General features: G+C 39.2%; 1 protein-coding gene across 2 annotated transcripts; it reads left to right on the forward strand.

The window, feature by feature from the left end:
- The first annotated feature begins 528 nt into the window (after nucleotides 1-528).
- Nucleotides 529-16,274, forward strand: taf2 (TAF2 RNA polymerase II, TATA box binding protein (TBP)-associated factor). Of its 2 annotated transcripts, XM_079469550.1 has the most exons (26): nucleotides 529-730; nucleotides 826-880; nucleotides 1,263-1,423; nucleotides 1,552-1,670; nucleotides 2,155-2,296; nucleotides 2,717-2,948; nucleotides 3,238-3,422; nucleotides 4,070-4,183; nucleotides 5,370-5,469; nucleotides 5,551-5,636; nucleotides 5,995-6,130; nucleotides 6,340-6,494; nucleotides 6,869-6,983; nucleotides 7,208-7,317; nucleotides 7,414-7,479; nucleotides 8,641-8,893; nucleotides 9,049-9,189; nucleotides 9,302-9,412; nucleotides 9,493-9,686; nucleotides 10,439-10,578; nucleotides 11,788-11,857; nucleotides 12,619-12,728; nucleotides 14,382-14,551; nucleotides 14,777-14,938; nucleotides 15,223-15,313; nucleotides 15,434-16,274. In XM_079469550.1, exons 1-26 carry the CDS (start codon nucleotides 681-683, stop codon nucleotides 15,700-15,702), a joined length of 3,537 nt encoding a protein of 1,178 aa, XP_079325676.1. In that variant the 5' UTR covers nucleotides 529-680; the 3' UTR covers nucleotides 15,703-16,274. The 2 variants fall into 2 exon arrangements, with proteins under 2 accessions (XP_079325676.1, XP_079325675.1); XM_079469549.1 differs by lacking the exon at nucleotides 529-730 and having other exon boundaries at nucleotides 743-880.
- Nucleotides 16,275-16,853: the final 579 nt, after the last annotated feature.

The following is a 16,853-nucleotide window of genomic DNA, read 5'->3' on the forward strand; positions in this document are numbered from 1 at the left end:
TTTTACATTAACTTGCATTGCCAGGATCAACGCAACGTCACGTCATTGCATTTCAAATGTATTCATTGAAACGTTTCGTTTTCATTCTACAACAACTATACAATATAACATTTTATATTACTCTGCCTTCTCTTTAAAAAATGTTTTTAATATAGTTAAATCCTCATATCGTTCCCAAACAAAGTTTTGTTTGGTGTGAAACATGTTGAACATTAACGGACGGGCAGTCGATTCCTTAAACTAACAGCTGTTCCCTCACAAAAGCGATTTATTCATTGTAGTGAATCTTCTCTCCCATTGACGTCCATTAAAAACCGCCTCTGGTCTCCGTTTTTTGCCTGAAGGTTGCAGGCTTTACTTTTAAAAGGCTTTGGCTGTGTCCCCTCCACACCGAACATCCGGGAACTCTGAGCGCGGGAGGTGAAAGGTTACACACGAACAATATGGCGGAACGCACTTATGCACAGTGAAGAAGAGAAATGTTTAGAGTCGCTCGTCTGCAGAACGGAAAAGGATATGAGTGACGTTTCAGAATCATCTCACAAATTAAAAAACATGAAAATGGATTACACTGATGCTTGAACAAGAACGAGACTGGCTTTTCTATAAAACACGCTGTAGCTGATGGATTTCTTAAAGCTCTGGGTCTCCGATGTGTTGGGAGCATAAGCTGAACAGTCATGAATCGGAAGAAAGACAAGGGCTTCGAGAGCCCACGGCCATACAAATTATAAGTATCAAATCGCATGCTTTTATGACTGCATACTTGTGTTTGATGATTGTGATCCGTCTCTTTAACGCATGGCTGTTTGTTTATTTCCTCACGACCCATCAGGTTGTCTGCATCAACAACATCAATTTTCAGAGGAAGTCTGTTATTGTAAGTGGAATCTGATTATTATGTGAGTTTGAAGTAGATAAGGGGAAATCTGCTGAACATTGTGATATGAGAGATTAGGACAAACCTAAGTGTGGATATTGAGAAGACTACAAAAACATAAGTATTAGTAACTTTGCTATATTGCATAAGGCTGAAAAACCTTAAGGTCTCATTAACATGAGAGAATGCTTTGGCTAACTTGAATTTATGTATAGAACACACTTGTGTATGGATGGGCTGATTCTCACCATGAATAGGCTATATGATGCTGGAATGATGTAAAGAATGAATCAACATTTATGTCTTTTTTTAATAAAATGTAATTTTTGGTGTATGTTCGTTCAATAATTTTAACAGGTAACATGTTTAATTTAAAAAATAGGGCTATGTGGAGCTGACCATCTTTCCTACGGTGGTGAACTTGAATCGGATCAAGCTGAACAGCAAGCAGTGCCGAATCTACAGGGTGAGAGTGAATGACCTCGAAGCGCCTTTCATTTACAATGACCCCACGCTGGAGGTCTGCCATCATGAGTCCAAACAGTAAGTACTGTTTTTTTACTTTAATCTATTTGCTTAGTGGTGATTCGTTTTATTTATAATTTTAATGAACTATGATGAATTTGATGTTGGTTTTACATTTGTGCTGTTGCGCTCACTGTGGTTAACAGGAGGAACCTCAACTACTTTTCCAGCGCTTACACGGCAGCAGTTAGTGCTGTGGACCCAGATGCTGGGAATGGCGAGCTTTCCATTAAAGTTCCATCCGAGCTCTGGAAACAGGGAGATGGTAAGGAGATCCAGCGCAGCGTGGAGTGTCAGTGTAGCACTTGAAAATAGATGTTGCCTCTCATGACCTCATAACCTGATGCTTTGTTAATCTGATGTTTTTTATTCAGGGCTGGCAAGTCCGAGAGCGTTTACATTCTACTCTAATAAAATGTTAGCCTTCTAGGAAATGCAGAACTGGACACTTCCATTCTAATTGTTTATTTATTATTTTGACAAACACATTTGGGTTAGCAACGACTTCATCGTCAGTTTATTACCAGAGTACCGGGTACAAATACGGTGACATCATGGCAGCTAAGCCTTGAATGTTTTACTACTCTTTGCTATGTTTATTTCAATTCTAATTGTAAAAATCTATTGTAGTCATTATTGAACACCTCTGAACAATTGACAATGTTTTATATTTTGTTGTGGTATTTTATTGTGGATGGTACAGTTAAAAGCATCAAGCTGCCCTACTGATCAGTGCTGTCTTTTAACAGAAATGAAAGTTCTCAAAGTGTACATTGAGTTCTCCCTGGACCAGCCAAAAGGAGGACTGCACTTTGTAGTACCTGATGTGGAAGGAAGTATGGCAGAAAGAGGAGCCCACGTCTTTTCCTTCGGCAACCAGAATTCCACACGGTAAGCTGCAGATACCTCCCCTGAGTTTTTTTTTACTTCATTTATACATCATTGGAGTTTTTGGTTCCTCACTACTGTGCCGTGTTGGCTTGCTCCCCGGGAGACTGCTGATATAAGATTAGGTTAAGGCTCTGTAGATTTCGTTAACATTGCTTTGTTAGAAAGGTCTTGTTTGTTTTACAATACCTCTGTAATGTATTCATTCTCTTTCAGTTTTTTTTCTTCTTCTGTAAAGCAGCTTTGAAACAATGCGCATTGGAAAAAGCGCTATATAAATAAAATTGAATTGAAATATGCTGAAACTTGGTATTGCTGGTAGGGAAGATTACTGATTGGGGATCAGCTTTTAACACAAAGATAGCTTTTCACTGAAGAAAGAGACACTAAATATAGTTCAATAATCCCAATCTCTTCTGCCAGGTTCTGGTTTCCGTGTGTAGACTCTTACTCTGAGCTGTGCACGTGGAAGCTGGAGTTCACTGTGGATGCCTCTATGGTGGCCGTGTCCTGTGGGGATTTAGTGGAGACCGTCTACACTCACGACATGCGCAAGAAAACCTTCCACTACATGCTGCCCATCCCTACTGCTGCCCCTAACATCTCTCTGGCCGTAGGGCCCTTTGAGATTCTGGTTGATCCCTACATGCACGAGGTGCGTGTCCAAGAGTAAATCTGAATTTGTTTAGTCTACAAGTCACTATGCAGCAGTTAGGAGATGTTTACCTGTAAGAACAACAGACTTGAGCAAATTTCACTTTCACAATTAGCCACCAGATGGTGGTACAGTATGCAGTTTCCATCTATACTTCATAGATTGTAGATGATAACCAAGATCAAGTCCAATTTGAAAATGCAATTCCCACTTTCATGGTCTTTTCATGATTTATTGACACAGTTTTTCAAATGACTTGACTTTAGCATGCACTGTTGTGCTTTCACAGGTGACTCATTTTTGCCTGCCTCAGCTTCTGCCCCTGTTGAAGCACACCATGTCCTACCTGCATGAGATCTTCGAGTTCTACGAGGAGATCCTTACCTGCCGCTACCCTTATTCGTGCTTCAAGACTGTCTATGTGGACGAGTCTTATGTGCAGGTCTCATCATATGCATCCATGAGTATTTTCAGGTGATTTTTTTAATCGCTGTTTCCTACCGTACATGTTATTCTGACAGTCTGTATGATCATTGAAACTACATATATAACAGGCACTGACATTTTTAAACATACAATATGTGTAATTAGGATTTTTGGAGGTAAAATAACCTTAATTAAAATGCCACGGTTTCGCAAGTTTTTTAAGACTAAAATGTGTTATTTTGAAATGTCAGTGTATACAAAAAACTGCTTTTCAACTGGACACTATACATTTCATTTTGAACCAACTTATAGAACGTGTGTTAGTTATATATAAAGCCTTAAAATCTAAATATTAAAAAAAAAAGTATTCTGGTCATATACATTAGACATAATCATCAAACATTGAATTACATGATTTAATTATACATGTAAACACAGCTCATACCTTATCACAGTAAATTTGAGTTGTTTTGAAACCTTAACTCTTTTAAACCTCGGTGTACCTTGAAACCGGTACGTGTAATGCATCTGAATAATCTTGTTTTGAAGATTGTTTAAAGCTAGAAATATTTTACAACAATAAGTAGTAAATTGCCATAGTTTGGCTTTAATTGCAGATGTTTTGGTAAGCTAGAATGCTATTTGATACCCTCGTTCTCTTGTGTTTTGCTGTGTGTCCTGGTCTCTCCTCTCAGTACCAACCATCTGCACAGCGGTATGATCATAGATCAGACTCCTCTGAGTCGACGCTTTCTGGCTCAGGCTCTAGCCCAACAGTTCTTCGGCTGCTTCATCTCTAGAATGTCTTGGTAAGTGGATCGGGACGGTGAAGTGGTGGTAAAACGTCTGGATTGTTTGGTAGACGTAGAAGCATCTCAAGTTTATTTTTCAGAGTTTCTGGTCATTTACCGTTCCCCATTATTTTGATTACCCCAAAAATAAAAAATCTGGCATCATTTATTGTGGTTAACTGTATATGACTCTTGTCACTGCGTAACACAAAAGAAGATATTTTAAGAAATGTTTTGGTGGTTTTGCATCGGCACATTAGTCAGGAACAGTGTTGTTTGCTTACCGACGTTTATCGAAATCTTTTGTGTTCCGCAGAAGAAAGAAAGTCATACAGGTTTGACATGACATGCACAAAAATGATGAACAATCCCTGATGAACCACTTTTGAAACATTTCGGTGCAGATTGTTTTATAATGTCACAGTGCAATGCAGGCTCATAAAGAGAATATTATTTAATGTTGGGGCAGATACAAATCGTGTTAGATTCGACAACCAACAGCCATAGACCAGTTGACGCAGTCATGGATATTGTTGTCAATTGCTCACACTACTTTCAGTATTCACATTGAAAAACACATGTGGTTGTGATTTTGGCTTTGGCAATAACTAACTGAAGTTCTCTGCCCCTTCTGTGTGTGTGTGTGTGTGTGTGTGTGTGTGTGAGCGGGTGCATGCATGTGTGTTGAGAGACCATGAGGTCCGTTTGGTCCAGTGGCGTAGTGCTTTGTCCAAAGCTTTGATTACCTCTCACAATAGACCCCCTTGTGTGCTAAATGTCTGAAATCCGAATCAGATGTGCGGACTTCTATAGCAGACTTTTATTTATTTATTTGGGCATGTTCAGGCCCCAACTGGAGAACCGCACCGGCTTTGAAATGGAGAGCGGTCGCCTGCCTGCAATTAATAGTGTTGTTTAATGCAGTTCAACCCTGTAATCGAAGACAGTGGGTTTCGAGCAGGCGGTCTCCAGCACTGCCAGTTAAATCCATTCAAACAGACTCGCATCTGTCTTGCCAACACCAGATCTTGGCTGACGCCGAAACGGCATTAAACGTCATATTAAAGTCATTTTGGCTAATGTCTTGTACTATGTGAGGGGTCTTACTTGGAATAATCCCCTAGCCAGGGATAGATAAGAATATAGCAGTGAATGAAATTTGACGTCAGAATAATGTTGGAAATGTTGTGAATTTAAACCACAGGTCTGATGAGTGGGTTTTAAAAGGAATTTCAGGATACATATATGGCCTCTACCTGAAGAAAACCTTTGGAGTCAATGAATACCGACACTGGATCAAAGAGGTTTGAGAAATGCCTGATATTGCACACACTTTTTTATGTGTCATCACGCTCTCGGGTATTCATTAGTTTTTTTATTCAAAGGAACTGGACAAGATTGTGCAATATGAGCTGAAGATGGGCGGCGTCCTGTTGCATCCCACCTTCTCTGGAGGGAAAGAAAAAGACAAGTAATTTAAAAACACTATCATATTAAATGTTTATAAACATGGCTTCATTTGCTTTAAAGACGTTTTAGTTTAAATAAGAAATGTTGCCAGACGTACAGGACAAACGTTGGCTCTGTTCTGTCAGTTACATAAACAGAAATCTTCATTTTTAGTTCCTGCTGTTGTTTTTCTTCAGCCCATAAACTGTCAACACCTCTCAACAAATTAGCCATAAATCTTATTCTTGCTATGGTGGCATTGCATTTTAGAGCTACTTCCAGTTTTTCTACCCTTTAGTCATTTGTTATAGTTCTGTCATGAGTTTGCATGATGTCCTGTGACATAAGGGATTATCACAATCTGTGGCTTTTCTTTTTAGCCCAACGCCTCACCTTTTCTTCTCTATCAAACACCCACATACGCTGTCCTGGGAGTATTATAAGATGTTCCAGTGCAAAGCTCACCTGGTGATGCGGCTCATTGAGAACAGGATCAGCATGGAGTTCATGCTTCAGGTGAACATACTGAAATATCCCTCATCTGAGTTTTAAAGTGCTTTATAAGTTTGGTAGGTCCTCTGTGTGGAGGTCTTAAACAGCTTAATCAGCGTGTAAACCTCAGATTTAGACCAGCTCTGTACATTAAACGTTCATTGTTCCTGTGGTTAAGTGTAAACGTGTCAAGCACGTCGAAGCTCACTCCGAGGCTCTTATAATCTCATCAGGTGTTTAACAAGCTCTTGAGTCTGGCCAGCACGGCGTCATCCCAAAAATATCAGTCTCACATGTGGAGTCAGATGCTGGTGTCCACCTCTGGGTTCCTCAAATCTATCTCCAACGTGTCGGGGAAGGACATCGGACCTCTCATCAAGCAGTGGGTGTATCCTTCAAATGCCTGTTTCACAAACTTTCCCGCTGTCTGATTTCCTGCCTCATTTATGATTGTCTCTCTTGTTTTGGTCTTTGTTTTAAACTTAAATTCACTATTTCATGGTCATTTTATGAACTCGGTTAGTAGCCTTGTAACAAATGGCATAATGTTCAGTCATCTTGGTTTTAATACACAATAAAACTCTTTTAGAGTGACTGACTGTACACAAGCAGCGCCATTTTTGTATTGCATTGCATTATTTACACTTAATGCAATGGCTGATTGAAATGTTTTAGCATGACATCATTGATGAGTTTTGCTCATGTGTGACCTTACGTACTTGGAAGTTCTTTTGCACATTATCTTTGACTCATCAACCTCAGAGACCAGAGTTCGGTGGTCAAATTTTTCGGCAGTTTTGCCTTCAACAGAAAAAGAAATGTATTGGAACTAGAGATCCGTCAGGACTACACATCATCTGGCACTCAGAAATATGTGGTGAGTGTGCACATTTACATATTGTGCAATGGCGTTTGGGGCGACCCGAGTTCAAGTCTGTCGAGCTTGTGGTCTTTTCCTGACTCCTGTTTTTTCACTCTCTCACACCGTATGGTTTCTCGTCCTATCCAATAAAAAGTTATAAAGCCAATACGAATGTTTGGTCTTCTAAATTGTCCAACTAGAGATAATCTGCTGATTGGGAACACTTGATTTTTCAACAGGGCCCGATTAAAGTGACAGTGCAGGAGCTGGATGGCTCATTTAATCACACCCTGCAAATAGAGGAGAACAGTCTAAAACATGACATTCCCTGCCACTCCAAAAGCAGAAGGTGATGACTGAATTGTAACTGCATTCCTATTTACACCCAGACATTTTTCTTTAATGTCACCTTGAAATCAACAATCCCTCTCTCTCTCGCTGTCAGAAACAAGAAGAAGAAAATCCCTCTGATGAATGGAGAAGAAGTTGACATGGACTTATCAGCCATGGAGTAAGATGTTCAAAATATTTTGTCCGTCTCCTTGTGTACATCATGCAGATCAATGAGTATTTCAGAGCTTTACATTCATTCAGTTGACAGAGGCTTTTATCCAAAGTGACCTTCAAATGAGAGAGCAAATAACAATTGTAACGTTTCTTGTAGCTCAGTCAAATGATAAATCGTAATTAATCGCATCCAGAATAAAAGTTTGTGTTAAGTCTATGCACTGTGCATATTCATTTTGTATTTATATTTAGGAAATATTTATTTATGTTTACCAATAATTGCGTGTATGTGGATGTTTTAAAAAAATACACAGTTAATATGCACAGTACACAGACATGTATTATGTAAACACAAACTTTTATTCTGGATGCAATTAAACAGGATTAGTTGTTTGACGGCTCTAATTTCTTGTTTTTGTTAGATTAACCGTAAACAGTCTTTATTACACGGCTCGTTGGAATGCTTGATTCTGATTGGCCAGTCGTGACATTTGCAGGTTGATTTTTTTCCAGATAACAACCTCTCAAAACTAATGACACACGGTAACTCGGATGCAGCGATTCTTTTTGACAGTTTTTTTTTGACAATTTAGATGTATTTTAATAATATGCACTATATTTACAAATGATTAAACCAAATCTGTCTGTTTGTGACATTTAAATGTCGTTTCTTTGCTTAAAACAGAAAGTAAACGACTTTTCCTTTCAGAAGGTCTGCATTCGGTAAAAATGAGCTAATAAATATTTCAAATTCACATTTCATATCCAGTTCTTTCTCATGTGGTAAGTAGCCGTGTAATAAGCGGGAAAATGTACTAGCAGCCGTCTGTTATCGCAAAATAAGCCCCTTCAGTGTGATACAAAGCCTCCGCTTCGGATCGAGACTTGATCACACCGTCCGGGCTAATTTCTGCCATAACAGCCGGATGCCTGTACATCTTCCATTACTTTATTGAAGCCCCTGAGTCCTGTTGTCCACTAGCATGCCTTTTTAAACCATTTGTTGTCATCATGTCATATCTTTTGTCCAAATAAACATTCTTCCCTTCTACACAGGATGCAAAAAGCACTGTTAATGTGTCAGATATCTGAATCATCAGTATTGATTAATATAAGTCGAGTACCCTTGAATCAATGAAGTCCTCTCTTCTTTGTTAAATCACAGTGCTGATTCTCCTCTGCTGTGGATCCGGATCGATCCGGACATGTCCATCCTGCGTAAGGTGGAGTTTGAGCAGGCAGATTTCATGTGGCAGTATCAGCTGCGCTACGAGAGGGACGTGGTGGCCCAAGAGGAAGCTATTTCAGCCCTGGAGAAATTTCCAACGCCTGCTTCACGACTCGCTTTGACTGATATTCTGGAGCAGGACCAGTGCTTCTATAAAGTCCGCATGCAGGCCTGCTTCTGTCTGGCTAAGGTAAAAGATGGTTCATGAGTTTTGAAGAAAATAACTTCTGTTGACGTCACATTAGAAAATGGCAAGCATTACAATGGTTTACTGTTAGATCAAATCTAGTTGGATGAAAACGTTCTCGTAAACTTGAATTCAATGTGTATCGATTTGTGTTTAAGATTGCTAATTCTATGGTGAGCACGTGGACAGGCCCGCCAGCCATGAAATCTCTCTTCACACGCATGTTCTGCTGCAAAAGCTGCCCAAATATCGTCAAGACCAACAACTTCATCAACTTTCAAAGCTACTTTCTGCAAAAGGTACGGTGGCAACTAATGTACAGACACATTTAAAAAGCCGTTTTTATTCATTGCATGGTAAGCTATTGTATGCGTTCACTCGGTTCCTTTTGGCCATCCTCTTGTCATGTAGACTATGCCTGTGGCCATGGCTTTGCTTCGAGATGTTCAGAACCTATGTCCAAAAGAGGTGCTGCATTTTATACTGGACCTCATTAAATACAATGACAACCGGAAGAACAAGGTAATGGATGAAATGCAGTATGTGAATGTCTTGAAAGAAAGTGGGTCTTTTTAGTCAAAGGCGATGTGCTTTGCCCACAGTTTTCTGATAATTATTATCGTGCCGAGCTGATCGATGCCCTGACAAACTCGCTGACTCCGGCCATCAACATTAATAATGAGGTGCGCACGGTGGACAACTTGAACGCTGATGTTCGGCTCATCTTGGAGGAAATCACACGCTTCCTAAACATGGAAAAACTTCTGCCGAGCTACCGAAACGCCATCACTGTCAGGTGTGTGTTTCCTCCCTAGGCAGTATCGAAAGTCTTTTTTTCTTGTGTCTTGTGGGGGAAGTTTTTGGTTTCTAAACACACATTGTTCAGCTTTGGTTGGAAAACTCTCTCAAAATACATTGAAATCGGCGGTTGAACTTTGTAAGGGTTAAACCTTCATTATACTGTACCGATGTTGAAATAAGCGCTTTATGCTTTAGCCATTTTGGTCATGGAAAATGTGATTCACTTCAAAATGTGTTTCAGTTAAATGTGTTTTGATTCTGAAATGTTCCAGTAAACTTTTGTCAGAAAACAACCTGTAGTTAATATTGCATCACCCCATGAAACCCGCGAATGTCATTCTATTTGTTGTCTCTCCTAACATGGACAGGCTGGTAAGAGGCTGTTTCCACTGGGCTCAACTTATGGGTTGGTTGTTAAATTTAATATACAAAGCAAAAATACAAACAATTAAACTCAGTCTTGCTCGTAGTTGGCATTTCCTGCAACACGGGTATTAACGTAGGGTGATGTTATTCTTGGTCAAGTTTTGCAGTCCTACTTCACACAGTCCACTATGTTTTTTTAATCCAATTGATCCATGCTTTCTAATACCAACTTAGTGTACGTTTTGTTTCTGTATAATTGTTTCTGTGTTATTAAAGTCCTGTGGGAGGCAATGGAACCAGTGTTGACAATGCAGTCACAACTTGTAATACACCTGTCTCACTTAAAAAGCTTTTATTGTTGTTGTTGCCGCTGTGCTGCAGCTGCTTGCGGGCCATTCGTGTGCTACAGAGGAACGGTCACATTCCCAGTGACCCCATCCTGTTCAAGTCCTACGCCCAGTACGGTCACTTTGTGGATGTGAGGATTGCAGCACTGGAGGCTGTCGTGGACTACACCAGAGGTACGTTTGCTTGGGCTGTCGCGGTGAAGGAATTTCCTGTGCGGTGATTTTGTGTGGCTTATTAGCACGGTGTGCGATATTACCGCATTAATCATGAATTTTAGTGCCAAATAAATAGGCCTAAGTTATGTTGTTGGACTTTTTTGTGTTGCGTATAGTGGTGTTTTTTACTAACATAGATGGGTGTTTTAAAACAAATTAAAACCGTATTTTTATATTTTGTTGGTAAATGCAGAACAACACAGAGCAATTTCGAATAATTTACGGATATAAATTACTCTTATGTTGTATTTTTATAGCCAATTCATGTGGCGTTCATTATACATGCATGAAGTTCCTAGCCAAAAAAACACTTGAACTTGAAAATGTGAACGTTGAGGTTGGAGCGGTTATTGCGGTTTCTTGTCATCCTCTGCGGTCAGCTTGTCAGAAGCGCGGTATTACAGAATCGCGGTTAGCGCGACAGCCCTAACGTTGGCCACATCTCTGCCTTCTCTTCTGCTTTGTCAGGAAGAATAGGACTGTTATTTGCTCTATATAATTTTTTAAAAAGTCTACATGAAGTCATTGAACAATTCTGCATTATCTTTTTTGACATGCCCTTCCCGCACCCCATGTCACATTTACGAGCAGAACTACATTTTCATCAATACAGCAGTAAATGTCATAGAGACAGCATGCGCTCAGGCCTCAAAGTCGAACACAAGGAGCTACTATTAAGGTTTCGCCTGAAACCTTCAGAGCGTGTTTACATGTCTCACTTTATTCGGTTGGTGACAAATTGCCAGTTTAAGGTTTTATGTGGAAAACGGTGTTGAAAAGCCAACCGTGATTGTTGTTTAAACTGAAGTCTGCTGTAAGGCTTTCCAGTAAAAGTCAGTTTCTAATATATTGCTGGTCAGGACTCGGGAAATCGAGATGAGGTTTATCCTCAGACTTCCTCTGAATCCCTTATTGTCTGAAGTTTGGCTGTTACGCTCTACTTGAGAAGAATATTGACCTCTGGAGATGGGGAAGTTGCTCAATGAGGCTTATAAAGACCAATTACAGTGACCAATGTTTGTCTTGGTTTCATCATTATTAGTGATATCGACTAGTTTATCTGATGGGGAATCACAGAGGCGCACAGCTTTATTATTATAAACGTACAATCATACTTATGTGTGAGTCTTGTGTAATGTGTATGTTTTCTGTTCTCTTTTTTGGCAGTTGATCGGAGCTCTGTTGAACTACAGTGGCTTCTGGATCTGGTGCAGAATGACCCTGTGCATTACATAAAGTGAGTGAGGATGGGGCTGTCAGAAGATTAATGGCGATTAAACGCATCCAGAATAAAAGTGTGTCTGTGTACTGTGCATATTGATTTTGTATTTAAAAGCCTGTACACATACAAGTATATATATTTAGGAAATATCTATGTATTATTTACATTTACCAATAATCTAAATGATTTCATAACGTTTTGTGCATTTTTAGATTGTATATTTTTCTTAAATATGTTCATGTATGTGAATGTGTACACAGACATACATTATGTTGCACAAACTTCTATTCTGGATGCGATTAATCTCGATCAATTGTTTGACAACCCTTAATGTCAATAACTGTGAAGTCTTTGTTCAATGAATATGAATTGTTGACTGTTTTTATTATTCTTGTAATGTAATACTTATCTAGCACCATTCGGCCATTTGACATTGACTATAAATGACCTAAATAGTAAGTGAATAGGACATTTTTATTTAGTTTGGTTGTACCTTTTGTATGAAATCGACTTTAAATGTAATTGTAATTAAGTTATATACAAATGGCATATCATTAACCATGCTTGTTTTGTACGAAATGCTTTGTTGGCGTTTTGTCTTCAGAATTCGCTTGCAACTTGAATGTTAAAGTTTTAACGCTGCCACTAAAATGTAAATTGTTGTAAAGTGACCATGTTGTCATAGTGTCAGGAAACTTAGTTTTTATGTGTTAGAGGATTCTGGGATACATTTTCTGTTATATTAAGTAAAATGTATATGTTTTCTGTCTTTTTAGGCATAAGATTCTCAGCATGCTGGCCAAGAATCCGCCCTTCACTAAAGCTGCAGAGTCTTCATTGTGCAATGAAGCTTTAGTGGACCAACTGTGGAAGTTGATGAACTCAGGTAAAACACACGCATTGAATTCTTATCCTCACAGCACATATGGACTTGATTCACTGTTATTAGCATTGTTGCATGTGCCAAATGTCTGAGCGCTCCATGGTCGCAGGCTTGTGCCATTCAGTGAACCTCCTTTTCAATATGAATTAACATTACTGACTGACTTCATACTGAACGTGGTTTGTTTTAAAAAGGTGGCCCGAAATACCTACATATATATGTGTGTGTATATATATATACACATACATACATACATATGCATGTATGTACTGTATATACTCATCCTCAGAACCCTAGGACTCCTTATATGCATATGACCCATTTGATTTTGGGTTCGCTAACATTCGGCCCCCATAGGATCTGAAACACAAAAGAAAGTTGTGAAAGCCGCTATTCACTACCCACAGCTCTTCATATCCTGCTTTCCATTACTACGGTTCTTAGGAACTGAAGTAAATGTGTTTTTTTAACAACTCTGGCAGTGTTTGAGAGAGGCTCTTAAAGGGCTGCTGTTGTAGCGAAAGTTTTCTTGGTTTGTTTTCTGACAGGGAGGTCTTGTTTCACTCTCATTGTGGAAGGATTTATTGTGTCAAAACACACGTCTGCGCGTTGGGTTTTGCAGCCGCTCTTGGCAGTACAAGTATGGGGCCATTGCCAGCTGTGATGAAAGTCATTTCTTGTACATTTGGTTTAAGAGGTTGTAGACGTGGTTCAAGGACTTTAACATTGTACCCTGTGGTCTTCGTTTCTCAGATGCAGAAGCACAGTTCTCAGTTTTGATTTTTCATTTTTAAAACGGAAACATGCATATTGTGCTAGAATAAATCATGAAACTGTGTTTTTGCAATAATCAGTTTTGTTTGTGTGATGCAAGTAAGTACCTCGTCCTTATTTAATACTTTTACCACCCCTTTCTCTCCATTGTTCCTATTATTGCGTGCTTGGTGGACTTAACTGTACCGCCAAGTTTATATCCGAGTTTATATTATGCTAATGTTTAATTCATGACTCTTAATTTGTTGAAAGAGGTTGTCAAATGGGATTAAGGTGTAGAACCCGAAATCCCAAAATGTTGGGACCCTTTTTAAACGTGAATAAAATGAAAACTAGTAGATTTTCAGATCACTTGAGCCAATCTTTTATTCACAATAGAACATAACAAATGTTTAAACTGAGAAATTGTATAACTTCTGGGAGTTACCACCAATTCTGCACCCGGACTCTTCCACTACGAAGCAGTTGTAATAGCTGCAGTATGTGGTTTTGCATTGTACTGCTGAAATGCACAAGGCCTTCCCTGAAATAGACATCGTCAAAAACCTTTATATAGCTTTCAGCATTCATAGTGCCTTTCAAAACCTGCAAGCTGCCCATACCAAAATGTCTTACTTTTTCAGCCCTGTGTCAAATCTTTAGAGACTTGTAGCAGGCATCAAATTAGAAATCCTTTTTGTACAATTTAAACATTTGTTATGTTCTCCACGTTCTACTGTGAATACAATATTGGCTCATGTGATATTAAAGTCTTTTAGTTTTCATATTATTCAAATAACAAAACCGTCCCAACATTTTCGGAATTCGGGTGGTAGAATGGTCAATAATCTCTCACAAATCCGGCATCATCTATTGTCTGTCTGCGCCGTGCATGTGTCTCAGGTACCTCTCATGACTGGCGTCTGCGCTGTGATGCGGTCAATCTGTACTATGCTCTGTTTGGGCTGACCCGTCCCTCCTGTCTGCCGCTGCCTGAGCTGGGTCTCGTGCTAAACCTGAAGGAGAAGAAAGCGGTTCTCAACCCCACCTTAAAATCTGATCCGGACCCAGAGGTTACCCACAGCAAGGCATTCACCAGCACTTTAAACGCCTAAAAATGATAAATGTTACAAGTCTCGAAACTCTTTACAATTAGGTGTCATTTATTAACATCTATAGCTAAAAAGATGTAGTCTGAACATGCAATGCATGAGCTGTATGAATTGCATACATTTAATACTAGGAGTTTAATGTTTATTAAATGCAGCTGACATTATTTCTCGTCATATAATCCACAGCCAGAAGAGGAAAAGCATGTAGTCATTGAGCCAGCGTTGAGCTGTGTTGTCATGGCCCCACAAGGTTTAAAGAGAAAGGCCGAGACTCTGTTGGGTTCATCCCCTGAACCTGGACAGATTATGCAGGAGGAGCCATGTGCTAAAATAACTGTAAAGACCAAAGTAAGTTAACCGCTCCGAATCTACCAAGGAAAAAGTAAATGTTTTTTTTCACAGAAAAACTATGAAATGATCTCGTAATGTCTTCGCTTTATAGTGCCAGATCTTCCTAAGACAAAGCCTTATTTCTTAGAGCTTTCATGTCTAAAACCAGTTATCTGCTCAAAATATGCCCTTGCACGTTTATACAAAAGTATAATATATAGATATATTTATATTTCCTATATAAATGTAACTTTCTGTGCATTTCAGTATTTAAATGACCTAAATATTAGTTCCCTACACAGGAGGAGGAAGATATTGACATGGAAACAGTTCACGACAGCCAAGCGTTTATATATCACCATCTAAACATGCTCGAGAGACCTTCAACTCCTGGTAAGACACAAACACACAGCCACCAGGACATTTAAACATGATACATCATACTCTGCATGTTCTGACATGGTATAGACCATCTTCTGTTTTACGCTGCTTCAACCTCTCTCAACTTCACAGGTAAAGAGCCGTCTTCCGTGGAGCAGGCCATTTTGTCCATGCCCGGAACGCCTATGCCCCTGCTGAGCAAAGAGAGCATGTCCTCCAAACATGGAGATCATCACAACCACCATCATCATCACCACCATGAGCACAAGAAGAAGAAGAAGAAACACAAGCACAAGCATAAACACAAACACAAGCATGAGAGTAAAGACAGAGATTCTCACGCCTTCAGTACCAGTCCAGCCAGCGGACGCTCCATTCGTTCACCATCTCTGTCTGACTAAGTTCACAACGATTTTTAAAAAAAGAATTTGGATAGTTTTACTAAATTTTTATGTTTTACCTAATAAACAGTGCTCCGTAGACTGGGTTGTGTTATACTACCAGATCCAAATGATCATTAGTTGAATGTATTTCACTAAATGCTGTCAGCTAAATATCACTTGGTTATGCGTTCATCTGTTCTTGAAGAGCATCTTTTGGACGCTCACCAAGCTCTACAGTATAATGGTCACTTGTAATCTCTCTGATGGTGCTCCATTAGCCATTAAAACTGAAGGATTCGTTGAATCTAGTAAATTCGTTTGGTCAACACCAGCTCAGTTTCACTTTGACACCCCCAGCCTGTGCTTTCAATGTTTTAGAGATTATATAATTCAGTAATACTTGTGACAACTGCAGTTTTCTTGTTTAATAATGTTTTTAAATATAAACCCATAAAAAAACTTGTTTGTGTTTTTCTCGAAGACATTCTTTTTTCATGGTAAAGATTTAAAAGCTCCTGTTCCCAAACTGATAAAGGGCTCAGATCTCCGATCCTGCTTGTAAACATGGCACCGTAGAGACACTTATTTCCAAGAAAATATTACATTTACAATGCTTCGGATGGAAGGACGTGCTAAATGAAAAAAGTTAGTTTAGATGAGTAGGAACACTTCCTTTAAAGTGCAACTTCACTGTCTGTTGTCCTACGATGAATTGCTTTATTGTTTCTTAATGATTGTAATTTCCTTCAGATGAAAGCATATCTAAAGATGAATGAGTCTGCACTTGAGCATGCTTAAAATAATGCAAGATGGGACACAGTATTGCATTGTACTGCAAAAAAGGAAACCATAACAGAATCTTTAATGGTTTCCATCAAAATACCATTATAAAAGCTTTTTCTAACCATTTTGGGCATTATTCCAATGGATGGTGTGTATTGGTTCCCGATAACATCTCACCAGTAGACCTCTTCCATTCAATCCAACACAACTCCCACCAAGTCCACAACATTTTCTATTGCGTTTCGGGCACTGTTCTCGTGTTTTCGTTCCAGACTGGTGATAAATTGTGGTTTCACAATATTTGTTACACGTGTAAAGCCTATAGGTGACATCAGACATAATTGAAATATTGCTTTTAATCGGTTCACCAAACAACACACCGACCT

Source organism: Barbatula barbatula, assembly GCF_947034865.1.
Source record: "Barbatula barbatula genome assembly, chromosome: 12".
Lineage (NCBI taxonomy): Eukaryota > Metazoa > Chordata > Actinopteri > Cypriniformes > Nemacheilidae > Barbatula > Barbatula barbatula.